At 40.8% G+C, this 25,015-nt stretch overlaps 3 protein-coding genes and 1 long non-coding RNA gene across 11 annotated transcripts in view; 2 read left to right on the top strand and 2 right to left on the bottom strand.

The window, feature by feature from the left end:
- The window catches only part of grcc10 (gene rich cluster, C10 gene), a 4,337-nt gene extending 3,119 nt beyond the window's left edge, over window positions 1-1,218 (top strand). For both annotated transcript variants that reach the window (XM_020603850.1, XM_020603849.1), the window contains exon 4: window positions 975-1,218. In XM_020603850.1, the coding sequence (XP_020459506.1) occupies window positions 975-1,114 (140 nt within the window). In that variant the 3' untranslated portion in view covers window positions 1,115-1,218. The remainder of the gene's footprint in view (window positions 1-974) is intronic.
- A 215-nt stretch (window positions 1,219-1,433) lies between these two features.
- LOC109962382 (cytospin-A-like) lies at window positions 1,434-11,292 on the bottom strand. Its single transcript, XM_020604059.1, has 13 exons — window positions 10,609-11,292; window positions 9,903-9,962; window positions 9,494-9,613; window positions 6,909-7,379; window positions 5,588-5,661; window positions 4,580-5,172; window positions 4,415-4,502; window positions 4,191-4,266; window positions 4,073-4,106; window positions 3,676-3,772; window positions 3,358-3,474; window positions 2,913-2,972; window positions 1,434-2,709 (listed from the first exon to the last, which is right to left on the bottom strand). The coding sequence occupies exons 3-13, from the start codon at window positions 9,531-9,533 to the stop codon at window positions 2,620-2,622; spliced, it is 1,740 nt and encodes a 579-aa protein (XP_020459715.1). The 5' UTR covers window positions 9,534-9,613; window positions 9,903-9,962; window positions 10,609-11,292; the 3' UTR covers window positions 1,434-2,619.
- Window positions 11,293-12,876: 1,584 nt separating this feature from the next.
- On the bottom strand, window positions 12,877-14,489 carry LOC109962312 (uncharacterized). The gene is made up of 3 exons (XR_002275239.1): window positions 14,417-14,489; window positions 13,337-13,393; window positions 12,877-13,189 (listed from the first exon to the last, which is right to left on the bottom strand). It is a non-coding gene; the product is annotated as an uncharacterized LOC109962312 (long non-coding RNA).
- dlgap2b (discs, large (Drosophila) homolog-associated protein 2b) overlaps window positions 14,287-25,015 on the top strand; it is an 87,665-nt gene continuing 76,936 nt past the window's right edge. For 5 of the 7 annotated variants that reach the window (XM_020603906.1, XM_020603903.1, XM_020603905.1 and 2 more), the window contains exon 1: window positions 14,287-14,587. In XM_020603906.1, coding sequence (XP_020459562.1) covers window positions 14,449-14,587 — 139 coding nt within the window. In that variant the 5' untranslated portion in view covers window positions 14,287-14,448. Of the gene's footprint in view, window positions 14,588-15,129; window positions 15,182-19,714; window positions 19,919-25,015 lie in introns of those variants that run through there. The other 2 variants (XM_020603904.1, XM_020603907.1) reach the window with 2 other exon arrangements.

Here is a 25,015-nt window from a genome sequence, read left to right as displayed (position 1 = left end):
ATTTAGTTTTATCCAAATTCAGAGATAGTATATTACTATCACACCATTTCTTTATCTTCTCAAGTTCCTGTGAAACCCGTCCAAAGAGTTGCTGTAGGTTTTCACCCGATGCCCATACGGTAGTGTCATCAGCAAATAAAACCACTTTCACTAAATCAGAAACCTTGCATATATCATTAATGTATAATATAAATAATTTAGGTCCCAAAACAGAACCCTGAGGCACTCCACATACAATATCCAGCTCACTCGATTGGTATTCACCCAACTTCACAAATTGACGCCTCTGTGTCAAATAACTTCTAATCCATTTCAGAACCATTCCTCTGATCCCATATTTTTCTAACTTGTCCATTAATAATTCATGATTGATTGTGTCAAATGCTTAATCAGAAACAATTTTAATTAAAAATACAGAAATGTCAAATATTCACTGGTCTCAAATATGAGCATTTTCTAGTCTTCTTATGTGGGTTTTGGATTATTGGATGGACCAAACAGGCAGTAAGGCTTCCCCTAGAGCTCCTGTAAAAAGTGATGGGCATTTTGACTATTTTCTACCATTTATAAACTACCGAATACAATAAAAATTATTAGTGGCAGCCCTTAACTCCTTAGACCATAATTCATTGTGACCATAAGTTTATTTGCTACTTACTAGTGCTGGATAATATATTGACATAATATTGGTATAGGCTACTAATCCTCATCTTGGATATTTAATATTTTAAATGCTGCAGTACAGATACATTTCTTGAGCAGTCTGTTCAAATTGAGTGGAATGTACAAACATTCTAGTTGGTCCTCAGATGCACATTAATTAGAATTTTCTTTCATTCAGTGTTTATGCATGTAAATCTCATCCACACCAGGTGCTGTATTTAGTCAAAGCTGCAGCACTCCACTACTCAGGTAGCCAGCATTCCACACTGTTGGTAGATGACACGATTATCTTGTTTCCGTTTCATTTTCAGGTGTCCTTAAATTTGCCAGACTGGTGAAGATGTATGAAACCCAGGATCCTGAAATTGCAGCCATGTCAGCTAAACTGAAGTCTCTCCTCCTGCCACCTCTATCAACGCCACCTATAGGAGGCGCTATTACAGCTTCATAGGCTCCATTTACATTCACTGGTCAACTGCAAGGTTACTTTAACCCTATAAAACCATTTGTATCATATTTGATACGCAAGGTTTCTGAGCAAAAAAAAAAAAAAAATCACCAAAAATGCCCCATGTATCAAATGTGACACAAAAGAAATAGAAATAGTCTAAATAATATGGCACCTCTATTCCTATATGCCTGGGCTGTCTGTCTATGCATATATGGCAAATAAAAATCACGAATCTTGAATTTCAAATCATGAATTATATTTTGGATTTTGTTAAAAGGTTTAACATCTCAGTTCCAAAAAAATTGGAATGTTCTGCCTATTTTTTTGATATGTTGGGCTTTACAGGGTTAATTTAATGCTTTGAAACTTTGACCAAATTGTGATTTCAAGATCTTGTCTATGTTTTTTTTTAGATTACCACAAAGTTTGTATCATCCCAATACAACAAAGATCATAGCTTTTGTACAGTGTGGTTTAATGCATCTTTGCAAAAACTTAAAATTGTTTTTTTTTTAAATGTTTCAGTATTTATTTAACATCAACCATTATATTGCCATTGAACCTAAAACATTCTTTGCCATCTTTTATACCATTTTTACATATTGTCAAATGTATCATGTCTTTTGTTCTAAATTAAAATTAAAAAGGTTTTCTGTGAAATGTCTGGTATTAATGGAGAATATGTGAGGGGAAAAAATTATACATAACTATTATTACAATAAGTCTTTGGCACCTACATCTGTATATTACAATTTTTTTTTAAAGGTTTAAACAAAGTCTGGCTTCATGTCTGCCCCTTTTGTTTTAGTTCTAGGTGCCTGCAGACAACATGAATGGATCACAGCAGGATGATATTAGTTCATGATAATTTCATTTATCTTGACTAATAACTCAGGATGTAGATTCTTAAATCAGCCAGTTAAAAATACATCAAAAATAAGGTTGCATAAACCATAAATTGTCAACCGTTTCTTTTAAAAACCTCAAATAGTGCAAAACCAGTGCATCCAGTCTTGTGCATATTCACCCAGCAGCTTTTCAGATCCAGTGTCACTGCAATGTATGTAGAAAAATAAAAGCATTCCATGGACAAAATGCTGTTTCGTTTCTTTGATCTGGGCATGAGACACAAGCCATTTGTGTGTGAGAGAGACTGCACAGATACATGGACTTGTATCATGTCTAATATTGCAGACATTTTAAATAGTGTTTGCTCCTAAAGCTTGGGAGTAGACTCTGGGGGGAAATCCATTACCCTGTAGATGTCCGTTTCCCATTACCTTAATCTGAACCTACCCTCCACCATCATATGCTGCTTAACCTTACCCTAACCAGTTACCTCTGCCTACTCTCGAGCTTTGGGATCTGTTTACCCATTTTAAATCCTGGCTGGTGGGCTCATTATGAACAGTGCTCCATCTTGTGGTGAACAGTGTTTCAGTCCTTCACCACCAGTCAGTGATGGAAAAGAAGCAGGCACAAGAGCATGACGAGAGAATACAATTTCACATCTCAAAGTGACGGAAGATGCTTTCGACATAACCCAGGACCCTCTGCCAGTCTGGCCCGTCTGCCCTCAGCATCTCCTCCATTGTCTGGTAACAGGAAGAGATGACACTTTACATTGTTAGAGCTGCAAGTAAAAACCCATCTGTTCTAAGATGATCAAAGAAAAGTACAATAAACCAATCACAAATCTGAAGTGACATTGCAAATTAAAGTTGCAGGATTCAAAGGTCTCTGAATATGCTTAGCAAAACCTGTAACAATCAGAAGTGTACAGTGCCAAATGTCTCACCAGTGTGGCTGTGATTCCCACACCCTCTCCTGTCTTAAAAGCAAGGGCCAGATTTTCCTTCTGTAAAAAACAAACATTCAAGTAAGAGGCAGCTTGTAGATCAGCTCAGGTACATTTGATAAATTCTTTAGTTTTTGGTGACATTTTTGTTTTCTCTCTGGTAGTGTACTTCTTAGCTTTATACAGGGTGGGCCACGGAAAAGTAGCCCGCTTCCAAAACAATCCACTTGCTTGCAGGCTACTTTTCCGTGGCCCACCCTGTACCATTTAAGGTTATTCACTGGAATTGTTTAAACATCAAAAACTGGAAAAATGGTGGTGGTCAAAACCTCTCTTTCACTTCTTTGTATCTCTGAAGACTTATGAGACACATCCTTTTGTTTGAATTTTTTGTAAATTAACTTACTTAAATTTCATTATATGTCCTTATAATTAACTGTTTTACCTTGTTGGCTGGCTTGAGGCTGTCATATGGGATGTGAGTTGGTAAAAAGGTGTGATAAACAGCACAGAATGCTAAACCATCTTCCCAGCTGCTGCTGAAGTTGGTGATCTCAATATTCTGACACAAATCATTAAGAGAAGGGATCATTGGTTATAGGTTACCAGTGTTTCTTTGATGCTGAGTTAAAACTAAAAAACAATAACAGGCACTGTACTGGCAGCATTTTTAATTGTTTGCTTGTCTACATTAAATTCAACTCATTACAGATTGTGACTGTTCTAAAAACATTTCGCTAATGTTGCAGTTCTCCTCTCTAACCTTATAACCTTGGGTACGACTTTGGCACCAGCGCAGCAGGGAGTTTCTTCTGGAGCCACCATGACGCCTCAGCAGAGCACTGAAACCATCCTGAGGCCTGAAAACACCGGAAACCATGAAGGAGTTGAGTTATCAAGAATAACCAAGTTTATATTTCAGTTTTCTTAACAGTCACAAAGGGCTTAAAGAACATGAGTGGGACTACATGAAGAGCTATTTCTGCAGATTCAGTTGTGCAAAAGGTTGGAGATTGCTGATATTTGCGACTTTATGGCTAATTTCACAGTGCAACTCTCACTCACTGATGCTAAATATTTATCAATCTCTCTCTTACTCGCAGACCTCATTGTTAAGATGTCAGTAACCACAAATTTAAAGGTTCTAACAGAACACTTACATAATGGAATCTGAGGTCTGGTCATCCTGTTTTACTGCAAGACACAAATGCAATCACAGTTAACTCTGCACTTAAGCTGTCAAACAACAAAATGATGATTCAGTAGGCTTAGATTCACCTGTGTAAAAGCTGGACCAACTGTCCTGTCGTTGTAAAATGCGATTCATCCTTTTCCCTTTTGTTGGCTCTTCTTTCTGGAAGAGATTAGAAATGACACAATGGACTGATTCCACACAGGTCAACAACAATCATGTCAGTACCTTCAAAGTAATTTAGAAATCAATAACATATTACAAATAAATCTTGATACTGAAGTTTGTATTGGTTCCCTTAGTGTCATACCTTACAGAGCGGCAATGTTGCACTTGTGTTTTCTGAGGTCCCATTTTGTCTGGATGTGTCAGTTGGGAGGGGGAGACGAGACAGACTCCTAAAGACAAAGTGTGAATGTGAATTTCATAAGATTTTCTTGGAATGTAGGGGGTGTGAACTTTCATGCAGACTCACCAGGATCTTTCAGGCAGCATCACAATCCTCCTGGGCTCTCTCTGCCCACATCCCTCTTCTTTCTTCTTCTCTAGAGCACCTAAACTACGGAGGTATCCCTCTGCCACCCTCTTCCCTGTCATGGGGCCTAATCCATTTTCCACCTCAAAATCATGACCTGAATATTTAGTTTCCACATCTTGATTTGCTTCATTCTCCTTTTCCACATTTTTAGATTCACTCTCTGCTTCAGCTTCCTCCATAACATCATGTAGTTCCTCCTCAGAGTTCTGCCTATCTGCCTGCTTATCATAGTCTATGTCTTTCACCCTGCATGAGTTCTGCAGAGCCTCCTGCTTGGCCTGCTCCTTCTGTTGCTGCAGGATGACTTTATTCAGTCTACAACAGACATCTCTGTGCTCGGCTCTAAGGCTCTCCAGCTCTTTCTCTGTCTCCTGCTGTCTGCTGAGGGCCTGGGACAGCTGCTCCTTCACTGGCCTGTAGCTCTCTTGGAGTAAATCCAGGGCCTCCTCCGACTCGGCCCGCAGCCGGTCAGCCACAGACACTGCGACTTGCAGGTCAGACTGGAACTGATGCCACTCCAGCCTTTCTGTCTGTAATAGGGAGAAGAAAGAAGGTGAAATGGAAAATACTACAATGTCAGTTTACCTGCCTGTTCTTGATGTGGCCTTTGGAGTCCTGGAGATGACTAGTGCCTCTCATCTCTTAAAATATAAATATTTGTATGATTTAAGTCCTGTAATGCACAAGAAAGCAATTGATCTTTTCTCAACACAACTATTTGGGCTACTTGAATGTCACATGACAAATAGCAACTGACCAAAAGAAGAAAAAAACCTAACTTGAGTTTTTCAAAAATTTCCCTTGTCCTGAGTTTTCAAGGCTGCAGCTCAAGGTCCCAGGTGACAAAAGAAAAACAAGACCAAATCTCTCTTGTTCAGCAAATAAATGTCTTAGAAGTTCAGGAAGTTTTAGGGTCTAAGAGCACCACATGCAGTTGCTACTCACTGTTAGTGTCTCCTTCAGCGTGTCCACCTCCTCAACCAGCTTATCTCTCTCGCTTATCAAGCGCCTGAGCAGTTCTGACAGACAATTCCAACAAAAACAGCACAAGGTTGACTGAAAATCTTACTGCAAGTCAGACAGATGTAATCGGTACAGGTCCTGCCTATACATTCATTCACAAAATGGCAGGACTAAGATTAATGATGGCTCAGTTCCATTGAACCACACCAATGTGCAGTGTACTGTAATAACACATCTAACACCAAGGTTCTGGCACTGCATGGCTATCTAAAATTATTATTGGGCATGGCTGACCAAGCTGTCAGAAACGGACTCCAAGAGAGTGGTATGAGGGGCCTGACGCCCTCTAGTATGACCTGTGCTCACAGCCCAGCACCGTTCAGCTCGATTGACATTTGCCAGAAAACACCAGAATTGGCAGATCCGCCACTGGCGTTCCATTGTCTTCACAGATGAGAACAGGTTCACACTGAGAACATGTAACAGGCATGAAAGAGTCAGGAGACACCCTGGTGAACGTTATGCTGCCTGTAACATTATCGAGCATGACTGGTTTGGTGGTGGGTCTGGAGGGCTGCACAAACCTCCATGTCATAGCCAACGGTACCCCGACTACTGAGAGATACAAGGATTAAATCATCAGTGACTGTCAAACCTTACGCTGGTGCAGTGGGCCCTGGATTCCTCCTGGTGCACGTCAGTGCATGGCCTCATGTGGCCAGAGTGTGTAGGCAGCTCCTAGGTGACAAAGGAAGTGATGCCACTGATTGGCCCTCACATTCCCCTGACCTAAATCCAACTGAGTACCTATGAGACATTATGTATCAGTGCATCCAACGTCACCAAGTATCACAGGTTGTCCAAGAGCTCAGTGATGCCCTGATCCAGGTCTGGGAGGAGACCCCCCCCCCCCAGGACACCATCCACCAACTCTTCAGGATCATACCCAGACACTGTCGTGAATGCATACAGGTATGCTATGGCCATACACAGTTCCAAGTTGCATTATGAGTTGCCATTACGAAATTCATGCAGCTTGGATGAGCCTGTGATTTCAATTTGATTTTCAGTGTGATTTTGAATACAGACCTCCATGGGTTGATGATCATACAATGTACATTAAAAGTTTTCAACTTAAAATATGTGTGATTTAAGTGTTCTTATTTTTTTTTTGAGCAGTGCATTTTACTTTGGAGGAGAATCTTTGTTGGTGTTGTAATTTCTACTGATCTCCAACAGGTTAATAACTGTTTACTTAAAGCTCCTTTAAGAAAACAAAAAGATAAAAGGATAGAGCGCCTACCTACTGCTCCTGTGATAATATCGGTGTTGGGGGTCAGGCCTAGTGAGGCCCTGTAGTGCTCCATGAGACTGAGTAAAACCAGGGTCATCTCATCTCCAGCACACTCTGCTGCAGCCGGAGGCTCCAGTCTGCCATCTCTCTCCTGCCATCTCTGCTCTGAAGGTGATCCGGACGGAGGCAGAGACTCTGGGCTGTCCAGACTGATCGCTTCCTTCCCATGTCTCGCTGCTGCATCACTCGCGTTCGTGTCTGAGGAGGTGCTGTTGTCTAGGTTTATCACAGCCAATTCCGAGGTAGCAGACGGTTTCTGTGTCCAGTCTGCGATTGGAGAGGTGGTGGAGGGGGTGGTGCTGCTGGGTGTTGATGGCGTCTGTGCCTTATTAGAGGAAGCTGGAGAGGATAAGGCCATTGCAGTCAGATGAGCCTCCGAGGGTGTTGCAGGAGGCGTTTGGAAGAAATCTAAAGGAGAACCTGAGAGGAGGAAATAAACTGTAAAATAGACGAGCAGCATAAGACAGAAAAAGACAAATGAGAAAACTGTCCCAAGATTTGAAAGTGCCGAAAGAAGTCCCTGCTCCTCTTCTCCTCGTTGCAGATGTAAGAACTCAAGAGTCCACTCCCTTATTTACTGTCCTGGGCTGACTAATGCAGCAGAAAGCCTCTCCTGCTAGTGTGCTGGCTGGCAAACACACACACACACGCCAAGTGGCAAGATCCAGGAAGAGAGCTGACTCCAGCCTGATCTAGTATTAAACAACAGCTCTCACTGCTACCAACAGGCAATCACACTTATCAGCACTCCTCATATCTTACAGACATATTTCCAGAAATTCAGAGTAACACTGCTGCATTATTAGCAGTCTGGCCTTGCTCTTGGTTCATGAAATATCCTGTCACATATAACTGAAGATTAAAGCTACAGCTATGTGATTACTGTATGATGCTGATGTTTTGCAGATCACAGTGTACAGGATCTATAGGATCTCCACCTGCTTTGACTGAGATATTTTTGTGCTTCTCCTCCTTGCCCTTGTGTTATACTGCAGTATTCTGCAGACTCATCGTTTCCCTGGCGGCAGTGTGATGTAGCTTGCACAGCTATGACAGGGGAGCTATTCTCATCCTCCAGCCTGAGCCTACTTCCTGCATACTGACAGCCAAGAGAGATGGAATCCAGAAGCTCCATTTTAAACAGATGTAAATGAGACTTAAACTGAGCGAGCGGCCAACTGAATGTCCTCAGTTAGAAAACAAGACACGTAACGGGCAATTTCACACAGCCGAGCCACAGCTGCTCTGATACTTTGAAGTGAGGGACACAAACATGAGAGAGGCTAAAAGATCTGACAATGCTGAATCCAACTTCCACAGAATTCTCACTGCAGAGCTCTGATTCATTATTCGCTGTGTGCCAAGAAATGTTTTTGTAATCACAGAGTTCCAGGCTGCATAATTTCATTTTGACAAAAAGTGTGCACGTACATTAATCAGAAAGTAAGCGATGGTCACTTCTAGTCTAACTTTGTGATTTAGCCATATACAGGTGAAAACTCACACAAAAAAATACTATAAACAAATTTGGTTGAATATTTGACTCTTCTATATTATGGAGCAATATTTCTTTGTTCCTTAGAGAGACTTCAGTGCATGACATGCTTTCTGCTTTGGATATGGGCGGAGCCAGGGGGGGTGGCACCAGTCACTCCCAGAATCTGATTGGCCACCCCTGGTACCACCCCCACCAGAGTCAAAATGTGATGCTCATCAGTATTAATGAATGAAAAATGGAAAACTAATGAGAAATGGTCTTAAATACAGCTAACTTTTTTTTTCTGGTGCTTTATAATTGTTGATAAAACAAACAACCTCTGTGTTGTTGTCGAGTACTTGGCATGATTCGCCTCACTGTACAGCAGCAATGTCCCTGGCTGGGAGTAAATAAGGAGGGCAGCCAAAGTTAGCTAAAGAAAGCACTATGTGTGTCTCATTTTTACACCAAAATAAACACTTTGCGTCTTAATAATGTATGGTTTACCACTTCATAAAACTAGGGGTTTCATTTCATTTTTGTTTTTCAAATGTCTCCCCGCTCTGAGGCTGTGCCCCAACCTGGCTACCCCATCCATAATTTTCTAGGTCTGGCCCTGGCTTTGGGTTAACAAAATGAAATGATGCCTCTCCAGAACTTTACACTTTTTGTAATGCAAAAGAGTATTTCAGCTGATGCCTTCTTCCGTGTAAGGGTTTCTGCTACTCTTCTACATTACAGAAGAATAAAAACTTTAAAAGGACTTGTCTTTTGCTCTGAGTGCAAACAAGTTTCTTTTCGTTTGGGGTTACACATAATGAGACACTGAAGCAAAAAAATGAGCCTCTTTCTGTCCTGGAACCAGAAAGACTGTGGTCTAAAAATAGCCAGTCCTACAGTAAAATGACCAAAAATAAGAAAACTGGGCATTTGCAGTGCAGCAACCTAAAACAGTAGTATATATGCAACCGCCTGTTCTGTGAAAAAAGCATTTAAAAAACAATTGTAATTCAAAACAAAGCCATTTATTGTGCATTAATGTGTGTTGCTGTGATACCTGGAGGGTCATGGCTGTCTTTGCCCGTTTGGTTACCCATGATCTAGCAATGGTGGGTATCTGGACAGGCTGCTCCAGTGTCCTTCCCCGCGTCCTCTGTGTTGTGAGGCCCGCTGACGTCTGGACATGGGGGATGAATACAAATCTTTCACGAGTACAACACAATGCTGAACTTCTGATCAGTAGTACAAAAGGAGTCAAAGAAAAGTGCCTTCCATAGAAGACATGGTATCTTCTGAGGAAATCTTTAGTGCAGAAGCTTCTGACCTTAAACGTAAACACTCTCCCTAGTAAGACAATGTAATAATTAATAATTATCTGCATTATCAAATTAAAAACAAGCTACAGCACAAAGGTCACACTGTCAGCAGGTTTGTCATCTGCCTTAAGTTTTCATTGGCCAACTCACCTTAGCTGTTTGACTTCTATCAGGCCTCCACAAACATTCAGAGCTGACAGTTGTATGGCCCTTACAGAGAAAAAAGCCACAAGTTAAAATGAAAGCATCCTGTCCAACATCATAACCAGAAGCTCCCTCTGCAGTGCTATGAGGTTATACTGCATCACGTGTAGGACACTGCACTTAATATGATGAGCAAGAGAAAGCTCCCTTAAATAATCCACAGATTTAAGGTTGCTTATAAGACACAGATGCCATAAATAAGTTCGGTGATACACCAGTAGTAGCCTACAGCCAGACCAGATTCAATTCATGACGCACTACATTGTAAAATCATTTCATTTTTCCCACTGGATTACACAGCTGACATAGCCAGCACATATCCAGATGGGGTAATGCAGGACCAGGAGAAGAGACTACAACCTAAACTGTTTTAAATCAATACGCAGCCAAGCGATTAGCCGCATTAAAGTAGATGTCCTATTAGTGTGTACACTGCCTACAACATGTGTAGTTCTCAACATGTATCTGTTCACACAGTCAGGAAACTTTAAACTTCCGTTTTCTGAATGAAGTTTGGAGTCACACATAAAAGAACTACCCCTGATTTTATTTTACGCAGCTATAGTTGGCTATGACATGTGTTGGATGAAGGCAGTAGCCCCGCGCACCCCCCAGACACACACACACCATCACCCAGCTGCGTTAATCTTACCCGCTCAGCCCACCAGATGGACGCAGTCCGCTTGGTTTCTTCTCCAGGAGTCTCGACCTGCCTGCCAGCTTTCTTTATCGTTCCGTATCCCAAAATCACTGTAGGACATGGTTCGAGTCACTATCATGTTTTCCTCGATAATCCATACGCGGCTCACAGCCATAGAGAGGCATCCACCATCTACCGTAGAACTTCAAATTCCCACTAATATCCAAACTCTGCTTCGCATCTAAATCCAATGCGTCAAAAGCGAAGGAGGAGGCAGAAGCGAAGCGGTTGCGCAGCCGCTCCACGTTGGATAAATAACACGAGTGCTGCTGATGGCATCATTTGGAGCAATATCGGAAACTGTTTTCACATAAGTTAACAGTTTAAAAGGTTAAAACATGCGTAGTCTGTTGAACGACATGCTGCTGCTGCTGGCGAGAAAACGAGCGGTGGGAAAGTACTAGCGCAGAGAAGCGGTTACACCGGCTGGAGGCTAATTATCTTTTGTTAAGTACAGGTGTGGTGGCAGCCCCAGGTAACCGATTATAGCCTCTCGCTACAGGGACGTGTATTATGTCTCACAGCATCTGTCATAGCTCAAGCTCGCAAAATATGAAACGAAAACAGCCTGAAGAACCAGGGAAACCTGAAAGGTACTGTAGCACTACTAAATGCAAAGTGAAGTAATTTAATCTTATTTGTATTCTTTGTCTTATAGGTTTCACAGACTGAGGAGCATCACCGGAGGCCTAAAACACAGGATCTGCTCCGACTTGTAACCTGGCACGATCAATCATATCTTAATCTCCATCCAGCCAGAAAATCGTACGGGAAATTTTGAAAGTTTGTTGTAATCAAATCAATAAAAGTCACCCCAAAAAAAGACAAGAGTCTGGCTTTGATGCTCGATTTGTGCCGTAAATTGTATGAAGAGTTGGGTACTTTTAAACTCACAACTGAAAAAGTAGAAGTTTTACAAACAAATGTAATCAAAAGTAAAAGTGCTGGTTAAGCAAAATATCCACTGTATTATTATAATAGTGTCAGATCATTATTATTATCAACGTTTCAGTATATAAGATGTAGTAAATAGTGTACCTGGCCAATGTGGTGGTAATTTTGATTATATTATATTTATAGTCTGGTTCATTAAGCTTTAATAAATTACCATATTTGATCAACTCTTAATATTGTGCATTTTAAATCTTAATCTGAAAAGAAACTTAAAAACTACAGATAAATGTAGTATGCTATGTATATGTAGTGGAGTAGCTAGTATAATATGAAGTAAAAGTATAAAGTAGCATAAAATAGTTTTGGAGTAAAAGTGTGTGTGTGTTACTTTACATCACCGGTAGTTACGCCCCTGCTCTGTCACACACAGCCCAAGATTTCTGTCTCACAGCCTCTGTGTAATATATATTATATTATTATTATTATGTAGATTACATGAGAATAGTTTCAGCACAGTGGACAGAGCTCAGTGAAGACTGTCTGGCGCCCTCTATTGGCCACATTAGTTAGTAACAGGAACAGTGAGAATATTTTTGTAAAATACAAGGAAAATAAATAAGCAAAAAGGACAATTTTTAAATAATGTAAATATGAAGTTGTTTCTCAGACAAAGTAGATGTTGTAAAATATATATTTTTTCCTCATTTTTGTCCAAATTGATATCAATCAATATATAGTGAGGTAACTTAGTGAGATTGTATCATTTATACTCGTTTTGTGTCTCTGTAGTTATTTTATTCCTTTTTGTTTTGCATCTCTTTGTATAACTGAGCTGTAAGACTTACAAATAAGAAATATTTGCAGCTACTTCATTAGGCAGGTCTGGCACAGGGGCCCCTTAATCTCTCAAGCTTGTGGTTTTGTGCCTGATGGGCCCATGTGGTAAACTATCAGTGATTGTGAGGTTTCAGAAAGGCGCTGGTTTGGGCATTCCTCTGAACTCCTTTATTCTCTATGGGGAGTTCCATCGCTGGGATTTATTATACTGCCAAATAAACAGCAGATAAAAAAGAACACTTGAAGAAAATGCTTGAACATGTTTAGAAAAGGGCAGCTTTGTGTGAGTTTTGTAAGCTTGAGGAACACCTGTTTCACTCCTCCTTAACACTTTCATTTAACTAAAATCTCCTGACCTTTTTTGACTGAGGTAATCCATAATAGTGAAGTGTGTGTGTGTGTGTGTTTTATTGTTGCCGTATTAATGCTATCACTGTTTTGAAATGCTGTTAGTGTAGACCGCTGTGCACTCTGTGCAAAAATATTTGTCTCTGCAGCTTAGACAAAGGTTAGAGATGCAGGCAATCTGTTTCTTTGCAGTCAGTCTCACCATGTTTCTTCACATTAATCCCACACACTATTATTACCATAAACACTGTCTCCAAAGCTTAAAATGCTCCAAAACAACAAACTAGAGGATACTTCTACAGTTATTTCCCAATAAAAAACAAATAAACTCACAAATTGCACTTTAACAAGAATTTTGTTTAATTATAAGTGATTAAGAACAATGAGAGCAAGGAGGATTGCGATAAATCTTGGCAGTGGGATGACATCTTATCCTCCCAGGAGGGGTCTGTATCTAAATGACAGTAGATGTGATCATTTCAGTGGGACAAAGGTGTGATTTGCCTCTTGAATGTGCTGAGCTTGTACTTTGTCAGAACACTGCTGATACCAAACCCGTGCCAGGAGCTGCCCAGTGACACAGCAGTTTACCAACACTCACCTGTTACGAAGCCCTGCTGGAGTAAAGTTCCTTGTCCAGGAGCACTTCAGCAGCAGTCTGTGAAAGACAGAACAGGACCATGTTGTTCATTTACATTCCCTAAGCAGAAAGGTACTGCAAGATTTCCACAGGTACATTTGTTTCCAGGTTAGGGTTACCAATGTGCTTACATCTTTTAAATGTAAAATTCTTTTCTTATGGCTATCTCTTAACTGATGTTAAATTATTATCTTTTATGTTGTGGAATGTAATTGCATTTTTATTCTTTGGTTTGCTCTAAAGCACTTTGCAACTTTATAATTAACCCTATTAATAAAACATGCAATGAAAATAAAGTGAGCATTATTAAATAATAAAGAAATGAAACTGAAGATTAAACTACTTTTTCCTGTTTTCGAGTTGAGCTCACATGAGGTGGTACATATTGTTATATTTCCTCTTTGTTTATTCATTTATTTGACAGGGACAAATACACATTGATTAACATCAGAGATGTAAATGTGTCAGAGTTTCATCTGTAAGTCCCTGGGCAGGATGATGTTGTTCAAAAAAAGAAAAAAAGGGTACGTACATATATTAAGTGTGTAAGCAAAGTGCAAGTAAATATATTATAATACATAACTAAATACATAAATTGGTGTTCAAGATAATTTATTCATCAACAAACTTAATAAATAGATATCTACATACATAAACAAACACATTATCAGATGGGTTTTTAGATAAAGGAACTGGTGTTTTTCTTTCTCTATTTAACCACACACATCTAATTCGGTGTGTTTGCCCTTTAAGTAGGATATGCTTATCTGCATGTTGCGAAATTTGTAATTCACATGTCAAACCGTTTACACTGCATCCACAAAAACGAGTCGTTTAACTTTCTAATACTTTTTCTGCACAAGTTATTACTGTTAGATTAGATCAATCCAAGCTGCTGTGGGCGCAGTTTGCAAAAATGGCGTCTGGCACAGGCTGAGCCATCAGTGACCACAACAACATTAGTGCATTAGAAGTCATCTCCCAAGAATGACGCCTGCCGCTGAATCAAGACTTGCGCTGGACAAGCAAACCCATACAAACCGCCTTCATCATGGGGAAGTACGGCCGCTCTGATGCAGATGTTCCTGACGAACACGGCAATGAACATTTCCACGGATGCCAGGAGACATGATCGCCTTTCACTTAATTATCTCCCGTTTACTATTGAAGAAGTGACCTTCTTTGAGGCGGAAGATGTCAGCGCTGAAAAAGGTAAGAAGGATGATGCACAGTGTCGTGTTTGTGCACGAACCGAGCCCTGCAGCGCAGCCTGTTATTTGTTGTTACTAGATGATTATCTCACCTACATCATGTCTGATGGAGGTCTCAGGTTTGACCAGCTGATGCCAGGGTATCGCACCTGGTCATGCAGACCCTAAGTGTAAATTTCAGACAAACTGCCTGAAGTTCTGCACAGCATGAGTCACTCGCTGAATCGTTGTTCACTTGTCGAGGTTCCCCCTGCACCCGTTTATCAACAGCGCTGAATGATGCATGGTGCGTGGGTGAGCTGTTGTGAAAATTAAAATAGGGTACATGTCTCTGGAGATGGAGGGAGGGAGGGAGGGAGGGGTATTCTTCCCTTGGCGAAAGCCACTTGTGAATGGAGCTTCCTCCCTCAAGTTTCTTCTGTCTGTAAATGCGCACACATGCCCACTGTGCCGCTCTCCTCCATTCAGTCAATGCGTATATGTGCCTGGAGTGACTCAGCTGTATTGTACTATATCTGTCATCCATCTTTTCATCTGTCACAGGTGTTACCATGGCTACTACAAACTCACTGCTGTCTTTTCTTTGAGGACCCAGGTAAGAGGTGGGAGGAGTGATGAAGGCACAATCAATCAGCTGCTCCTAGTTTTTACATATTTCATAATGGCATCATAGTAGGAGGGAGCTGAAGGAATGAGCGTGTTGGCCATGTCTGCTGTTGGCATATGCTAATCGGTTCAACTTTTTTCAGAGACCACAGGGATAAGTCTGCTAATATTCAACATTTTTCAAATTGTCAAAGAATCCCAATAGAAGACCAGATTGATCATAACAAGTTCTGCCTGTGCAGTAAAACTCAGAAAACTGTTATGTTTGTTATGTCTATGTGCCATAGATCTCAGCTGTTGCTAAAAAATATTAAAAACATTAATGAGCCACATTGTTATATAGTAGAATACAGACATTTTAGCACAGCCCATCAATAATTCGTTATTCTAAACATACATACTGTTGTATAAAATATTGAGTTCAGCCACCAACCTACGTTGCAGGTCCTCTCCTGTCTCCCCTGTTTCCTGTCTGCGACCCACTTAGCCTATAAAAATAATAAACCCCCCCACTAAAAACTACATCAGTATATACTGTAAAGGAAACTATATATGTGTCCTGTTTTCAGTTATTTCCTTCTTCAGTAGTAGCCAAATGGCTTGGGACTGAAAGCCTAATGACCGGTTTAGACTACACAGTTTAAACTCGATAACACCCCGACCTGATGGTCGTAGGGCATCAGAACTGACAAACGGCGTGGGACACGACAATCAATCATTTCATCTTGTATAGTGTGTCATAATAATTGACAACAGATGCTGAGTCTGGGATGCCTCACAACCTCCTGACGTCCACAGCATGCTGTAGCAACGCCGTCCAACAGGAGCACAGACTGCTCTTGTCTTCATAAGTTTTTTGGCATATTGGACTGAACCATATTCATTAAATATCAGCGTGATAGATCTAATATTAGACTACTGACTTTCACAGTCAGCCTTGTGCGGCTCAAATCATTTGGTACTGTGCAGAAAGTGCACAGTGGGTCTATCAGAGCTTTTCCCACTATAAACTGCTGCCTGTGGAGGCTACACACTATGTTGATGAGAGCAGTGAGACTGAAGTAAAACCAAAACACTGAGCTGAACAACATTAAAACACTGTAAATCTGAGTAAAACTGCACAGCTTGGTGATAATTCTCCTTTGAAATTACACAGTAATTTTATTAATATAAAAATACTGATTAGTGTTAAACGACAGTGAAATTCAACCGGTCTTTTAGATAAGTGTTAGCGCACTTCTCTTTCAGAGCCAAGGATCGAGACCTGTATGTGTACACTCTAAGTTTATATAACATGAGATCTGTTACAAATGACTTGTTCAAGAAGTGTCCCATCTGCTCAGTGCATGATGGGAAAATCCTTAAAAAGATGAGGTGGGTAAATACAGCTAATAACCCTCAGATAGTGCGGCGGAGGTGTTAGCTGTTGTGGTGTGGAGAGTTTGCACATAAAATACAAAGGAGGTTGCCGTTAATTAGTTGAACTCCACATGACGTCTCTCAGCAGTGGTCAGTGCACTGAGAGCCATCCAAGGAACAACCACTGCAGGGGTCTGCTGCCTTTCTCTTGGCATTTTTAGGATCACTGAGGATGATCAGATGCTGGGCTCACATCAGCACAAACCTCAGACGTGACACAATCACTGAGATGCTTTTGACACTAAAGGCCTAGATGAAATCATGAAAATGTAAATATCAATTTTGTGAATTTTAATTTACTTAAATACCACAGAGTGGAACAAAAGCAGGCATCCTACTGATCTCGATGATATGAGAGCAGAATCTGGTTGTTGCAAGGGGGATTTGTTTTGTTGGTCATCGCTGAACAAACATTCTGTAGTCAGGTTTGGCTATTTTTACACTGATGCTTTACCTTTTTTCCTCCCATTCATTATCTCAGGTACCTTCTTCACATTTAGACCAGCACTAATTGTGTGTCAGAAGGATCTGGGATTTGACAGCAGGGATCCTATATGTTGTTAATTACTTCCCAAAAATATCTTTTAAGCATTAAAACAGGCTGACAGTGGCGTTTCAGCCTGACCACACACACACATCTGAGATGATCTGTGAGTTAATCATGTGTAGGGCTCTGCTGTGATTATTCGGGCTTTCTCAGCACAGAAATCTCCTGATGAAATGAATGTGGAACATTCAGGAAGATCACAGCTTGTGCATAACCTAAAGAATTAAGAGTTTTTCTCTCCTTTATCAGACATCCACAGAGCCGCTCTTGATCATTCCTTACTCATCATTTTCTCAAGACTGAGGCAGAATGTTAATGACTGTGGGGAGCAGATTGCTTTAAGGAATATAAAACAAGCAGGACCAGTAGCAAGAGCTCAAGCTTTTAACATTAGCACGATGAGTGTTTCAAATTTGTTATTTTTATGGTTTTTAAATAGGATTATAGCACGGATGTGTAAATCTAAATCTTAGTGATATGCCACTAGGTGGGACTGTTTGATAACATACATAAATGCTGCTATGACATATCTACTGGTGTATTTCAAACACTGGCCATTTCGAATCCAGTACAGACTGTGTTCTGTGTTGACTTGGGAAAAAAAAGTACTTAGTGGGGTTATGCTGCTCAACAGTTTGTGTACACAGCAGTGCAAGAATACATTTGTTAGGTCAAAGACTGTATTGCGTCTGCTGTTGTTCTCAAAGAAACCCTTTTTCTAGTTCCATTTAGATTATCATAATGACTCCAGTGTGGTGGCAGCTCTTGTGTTGTTCCTATAGTCTTATTATTTGCCATAGTTTAGGTGTAATAACTCCCAGAAAAGCATTATTCCTTCTACACAGTGAAATATCTCCCCATTTAGGTTTTTTTTTTAGATTATGCTCTCAAATGAAAGTGTGTGTCAATTCAAAATGGGGCTACACTCACTATTCCAATTGCATTTGGCAAAAATGGCTGGTTGAGCATCTCAGAGCATGGGACCCCTTATGGTGAGGAGGACTTTGTTCTTAACTTTCAATCTTTAAAACTGTCCTCTATGCTTTAGAAAACTGATATATATATACATATACACAGTGTATACTGATTTGTCGTCAGTCTGTATGCATTGTATAATGAAATAACCAGTTTTTAAAGGTGTAGAGTTGCTGGTTTAAGCCATTATGAAAACATATGGGACTTTAGTACAGCTTCAGCACAACAGCGACTGAACCTCATGGCCCTCATATTAATGACTCCCACAGCTCAAGAATTCAAAGCATTACAGATGCGTCACGACTGTTTAACAATGGGCAAGAGTGGAATGTGGGTTGAAAACCTTTGTCTCTTTCTCCTTCGCTTCAGCACATAAGAAGCATAGAAAAGAGGAGAAAATGACTCATCAGACGATATAAAATTTTTTCCCCCTCATCAAAGCATCTAGGCTTGGGCTCCTACTGTATACACAAGGTCTGTGAGTTGGCTTTGTGTTTCCATGTCCTTATTTTCTGTTTGCATCAGCTATTGCTGATACATCTTTTTAATCAAGAGAAGGAGCACTCACATCTCTTGAGTAGCACCTTGACTCCTCCGGAATACCAATAAGTCTTATGCTGGGTTTCAAATATGATCCTTTACACATCTGCATTTATTCCTCTCTCACATTGTCTCTCAACCTTAGAAGCTCTGCTGTGCTGTAATACAGAGAAGGAGTGGGAACGAGAGGGGAATGTGAAAGCGGTCTCACTTCAAGAGTTCTACTGGTTGGTGAACTGTGCCGTTCTAATTTGGATAAGAGGTCGTCTCAGGACTTCAGAAGACAGAGTGTGACCAAGACTCACGCTGTAATTTTCTTGGATCTGTTGCAGCGTTTACCTTAAGTGGAACTGGTGTGCTTCTGTCATTCAGCTTTGTTTAACTTTCTCTATGGACTGTATGTGCTTTAAACACCTGCACATGGCCACAGAAACGTGTCTGATCTTGGTGACGTCAGTAGGGTCCCGACAAGACCAGGGAATGTCTTCCTCCCCTTCAGTCGGAGGAGTGATGTCATCGTAGGGAGAGCGTGAGGTTGGCTGAGGCTTTATTGAGATTGACGTTTTATTACCAAGAGCACCAGAAGTATGACCACATGCACCAGTCAATATGAGGGCACAGAGCAGGAAACCTGAGAGCCAAATAACACTGCAACACGTTGGTGACTCATTATAAAGCCCCCAAGAGGAAAAAGGAGTGTGAGGCAAAGGCATAAAGGCAGAGAAATGCAGATAATAACTCAGTGAGGCACAGCACTGAGTGTGCATGCTGATGGGGGCAGGAGAGCGTGGAGCCACAGAGCTGCAGAATCCTGAATCCAGCAGATGGAGACTCTGTGTCCTTGTTTTGCGGTGATCTGTGGGAACAACATGCAGCTCGCGCTGCTGCCTCGCACTGCTGCAGTGGAGGAGTAAATGCGGAGCCCAGCACTGCTCCAGGTGATCCACAGCAGCCCAGCCCGGCAGACTGCTCCCTCCTCAGCCTTCCCTCTCCTCCACCTCCTCCTTCTCCTCCTCCACCTCTTCCTCTACCTCCTCTTCCTCTTCCTCCTCTGTCAGTGCTCCATTCCTCTGAAGGCTTAAAAAAAAGAAGAAAGGAACAGAAAAACAGAGGAGAAATCCTGCTTTCCCCCTCTGTTCTTAGATGCGAAACATCTCTGCATGACTGTCCACCGCTTCCCTGTCATCGTGTGAAGACACTCTGCATATGTGCTCCAATGTCTCCGGAACATAGGCTCACTGCAAGGTAAGAAGACTCCGAATCGTCCAGAAAAATCTGATTTGGTCTTTGCTTATTTTGTCTTTTGCTCGAAACATTTTCTGCGGAACTGTTAGAGCCATGTGTGTATGAATTTAACAGGTAGATGAGAAGTTGCCACGACAGATTGGGTAATTGGTATTCCTTGCAACAGATAGAAATTGAAAAATGCTCCCGGAGAGAGAGATCTTTGTCAGATATGACAAATACATTGGTCTTCAGTTTTGGAGGAAAACCACCTCTTCTCCCCCTTAATCACAGCTTTCCGTGCAGGTGTGTGTGTGTTCATATGTATGTGTGTGTGTAAAAGAATCCAGCAGGGTGGGAGGGACTGCTCTTCAACTGGGCTTCTTGATGGGCAACAAGGGGATTTTCTTCTTGACAATGTGTCCAAACAGCTTTCCATCAGTGTTCTGTGGTCACAAAGGTCGGCAGAATTTCTGGCTGTAAAATAACTGACAGACTGTCTTCGTTTATGTTACCGATAGTTAATCATTATGTAATCATTTTTGTTGATTCAGTGTGGCTGTTAAAAAGGAGAAATTCTCTTCCTGTCAGTTGCTATGTGTGCTTTCATGCTTTGCTTGTCACAGATAGAGGGGATGCAATAAGAACAGGGTGGGTGGGGAGGGGGAGATAAAGATGATAACAGCGAATAGATGGGGACAAGTGGATGGTGGTGGGGCGTGGGAGGGGATTTGCAGGAGAACTTCCTCAATCACTCTGTGATTTGGGAAGCCTGCTGGCCAACAGCTGAACGATATGATCCGTTTTAGATCCCTCAATCTCTCACTTACATGTTGGCTCCGACACCGGAAAGCCTGCACCTGTAAGTGGCCTAATGAGGGTCCATCACTTTACCTTCTACACACACACATCCTTTATAATGTCATAATAAAAGATGGAGACTAGCCGGTGCTGCAGCGACAGCCAAATCCTGCATTCTGCCATTCGACAGGGCTTTTCTGGCTGTGTGTCGGTGTTGAACCCTTTGACACTGTATTTGAGCTCTGTTTAGCTCCTGTATTTTTTACACAATGTCTTGGTTATGACCTCCAAAGGAGAAAAAAAGCACGACATGCCTATTTTGGTTAAAGATATGTAGTACATTTATGCTCATTCATGTTTGCATATAGATCAGATAGCATTCTATGCTCTTTTAGAACTGTACTGTGATATGCAGGAGAGGACTGACAGATACTAGCAGCATTGACACATGTGAGCACACACAGACATTGAACACATTGTCCTAGCAACAAGCTGCTTGTTCTTTACATATAGTGTGTTTAAGTAAAGGGATTCAGACGTACAGGTTCACTCAGCTGTGTGGACTGAATCGTTTTCTAGTACAGCAAAGTGTCTGGCATTGGGATTCATAGGAGGGTCTCAGAGAAGCACCGTCTCAGCTCCTCACAGCTCCCAAGTGGCTCCACTGGTTCCCCATAAAAACCCCAAAGCTCCCAACAACAAGCACAGGAGTGTAAAGCCCCAGCAGCTCCCTCCAGAGGCTGCCATGATTATTGCACTCAACAATATGGAAATTTTGGACAGACTGGACAAACTGATTATTCTAGAAACTTACTGCTAGTGTAGGAATCTTAACTGAACAGCTGGACACATGGACAGACTAAAGGCTTGACCAACATCCAGTTAGAGTGACAGGCCTTGTCACTAGTGGGTCAAATAGTGTTTTTGAACTTTAACACAGGACAATGGATCTGACAGTGGTTCGGTCTCAGAGTGACGATACATCCTCTATATGTTGGAAATTATTTTAAACGTCAGCTTTAATATGTTTTTTTTACAACTCCATGGTTCGTATTGCATTCTCAAATGGGTGGGTGACTTGGTCATTTGACACAGTTTATGAAATACCTAATTTGTTCTTCTACCCTCTGAGTTTTACTCACAGAGTGGGTGTTTGGTTTTAGGACTAAAGCTGCAGTACATCAGTCTGTCAATAGCATCTTTTCTCTTTGTTTTGCTGCAGAGGTCTAGAGGTCAGAATGAAATTATTAACCAGCCATTAGCTGTTGAGTTGATTCATTGCTGGGTGCAGAACAGCACAATAATATAAATATGAAAGTGATAAAACACAAAAATCATATTAACTCAGTATTTATGTTATATCCATGGTTTTAAACAGTCCTTGCTGTGTTTCTCACTCGAATAGCTGGAATTTCTGATGGTGGTGATGGTGTATTGTTCCTTGTGTGAGAAGTTATGTTTTGAAGAAGCAGTTTCCATTAGCAGCTTACCTCTTCAGGTTGCAAACTGTTACTGTAGAACTTCACATCTTTTCTCGGGTGTGTCACCGCTTTGCATTTTCCTGGTTTTGCCTCGGTATTTTCCTCCCACTTAATGCAAGTATCTACAATACAGCCAGAAACGGTGACAGACATTTTATTCGCCACTTCTGTTTATTACAAATTTGGATCATTGCTTTTGACTTGCAGATCATATCAGAAGCAAGCACTGTGGATTATTGTAGCCGCTGTTTAAAAAGGATAAGGCTGGTCATTTTCTGTATTAACAGTATTTTCAGCACTCCTCATACAAAGACCAAAACCAACAATGAACTGCCTCTACTCACGGTTAATGTCTGTCAGTCCGGGATCAGCTTGTTCTTCTGTGCTGTTATTCAAAAACGATTAAAAACATTGGTGAACACAACACAGCACTGTGTGACATATTTCTTCATTAGCAAACCCCAGACCCGAGCATGAGCAGCTAGGAGAACGTAAACAAAGCTGAGAGCTCGCGGAAAGTCTCGCACGTGTGCAGATGACTCTGACTTGTGCTAACTTCAGAAAATGATGGCTGCTTGGAACTTTTGGGGCAACACAGTCAGGTCTGGGGTTTTGCAATGAAATAACGTGTCACCCAGTGCAGCAATGTGTTTCTTTGTGATGTTTTTAATCATTTTTGAACAACAGAGCTCTATCTATCATGGAGATTGCTGAAAATACTATTAATATAGAAAATGACCGGCCTTAGCTGCCTTACCAAAATCAAATCAATATGAGATCAGAAAATACTCAGTGACAGTGTACATTATGCTGTGACACATTCCTGCATGTAAATATAACATAGAGAACTAACAGGTAGCAATACACCCTGGCATATCTTCGCTGTTTATCCTAGAGTGCATAGTCAATACACTCCATTACAGAGATACTCGACTTCATTGTAAGTTTGCTGATCTAGAAATGATTGGTTTTTAACCAGAGTTGCAACTAATGATTTAAATAATCATTGCTTTAATCATACAATAATATTTCAGAGAAAAAAACTGAAATTCTGTTTTTTTAATCACTGTAAATGTAATTGAGAAGCTAGAAGCAGAGAATATTTGGCATTTTTGATTGAAAAAGTGACACAATCAGATGTCTCATAATTGATCACCTACAGTTTTCATAATTATGTTTCTTGTTGTTGCCCCCCCAACCCCACAGGGATCATTAAAATTTCATCTTGGCTTTGTTATCTTAACATTTTCTGGCCACCTGATGTTTATTCCTGTCACTAAGATACACAGAGAAAATGATGAGCTGGATGGAAATAACCTGAATCCTTGTTCCGGTTTTAATCCCTGTCAGGGACCAAGCAGTAAGGCAAAAGACACAGCTTCCAAAGTTCAAAATAAAGGTTTTTTTTTATTAACCCCAAAGTAAGAAAAATACAAACTTAACATCAGATAAATTGGGCCCTAAAAGAGGTCAACAAAAGATAAGGAAACTCAAAATACAGCAAACTGAACTGTCTAATACCACAACAAAACCAACTGACCTGACAAATGACACACACAGGGGAACATATATACTGGCTGGCCAAACCAATAACACACACAAGGGATAAACTAAAGACACTACCAAAATAATCAACTAATAAACCCTAAACAGACAGTCTGCTCTCAACTAAATATTTCCTTTAAATATAAAGAAATTAACATAACTTGACAAATAAAGTTCTAACATAAATTATCCACCCAAGTCCATGGCTGGTGGTGGTCTAGGTCCTCACATGGTGAAGACCATTACTGAGGCCTTCACAATCCCTCTGAGTAGTGCTCAATACAATACCATGTTAGGTAGCAAGAAAAACTGTGTGGGTGTATGAGTGAGTGGAAGAGTGAATATAAGTTTGAATATAGAGGAGTGAGCTGGATATTGGCAGCAGAGAGTACAACTGATACAATTTTATTCTTTTGTACTGGGAACATGTGGAAGCCTACTCTCTTTGTCACTTTTGACCCAAGCAGATAACTATGAATTACAGCACATTCCAGGAGATGTAGCTGAATGGTTTGGAGGATATAAGACTCAAATTGTTTGCATCAACATGTATCCTGAAAGCAAAGGGTGGATAATGTGCACATGAAAGTTGCAAGTTGCCCGCGGTGCTATTTTGTATCATGTGAACTCTTAATTGTAGGTGGAGCTCTCACTTTCTATCTGCATATATAACCTGTTTTTCTGATCATGTGGATGTTTTCAAGACACTGAGAACATGGAAGCTAGGAAACGTCAGTATGTCACTACTTTTCCTGTACACGTACACTGATCACGTGATGTGACATGATGTTATTATAATGGTGACAGCATATGTTTGGTTACTTACAGAACAAGCCGTTATAGAGCCCACTCTCAAGCTTTTAGCTCTGTGGGATTTTGAGGCAGCATCAACAGCAAAATCTTAAAAGTTCAAGTATTTTTGCGTTGAATCCCTTTATGTATTTTTATCAGTGTGTCAACACCTTGGATCTGACTCAACAGTGACTTCCACGCTCCATTAAAGCAACCTAGAAAATACAGAAGGTGAAAATGGTAAATGTGAGGTTTCTGCAGTAAAATCGATGACAAGTATGAGACGTGTGCTTAAGCATGTGTGAAAAAAAATCATACAATCTGCATTGATCAGCCTGAGGAGAGAATCACTTGTCCAAGTCCAGTGAGCGAGCTGGAGTGTATGGACTGCTAAGCATGAGGAAACCCCTGATCCAGGTGTGTGTGTGTGTGTGTGTGTGTGCGCGCTTGATTTTTTTAAAATTAATTTGATTATTTTTGGTGAAAAAGCTGTTGCAAT

The sequence above is a fragment of the Monopterus albus genome, unplaced genomic scaffold (assembly GCF_001952655.1).
Source record: "Monopterus albus unplaced genomic scaffold, M_albus_1.0 scaffold63.1, whole genome shotgun sequence".
NCBI lineage: Eukaryota > Metazoa > Chordata > Actinopteri > Synbranchiformes > Synbranchidae > Monopterus > Monopterus albus.
Note: the sequence above shows the minus strand (reverse complement) of the source record. Positions and strands in the feature narration are given on the sequence as shown.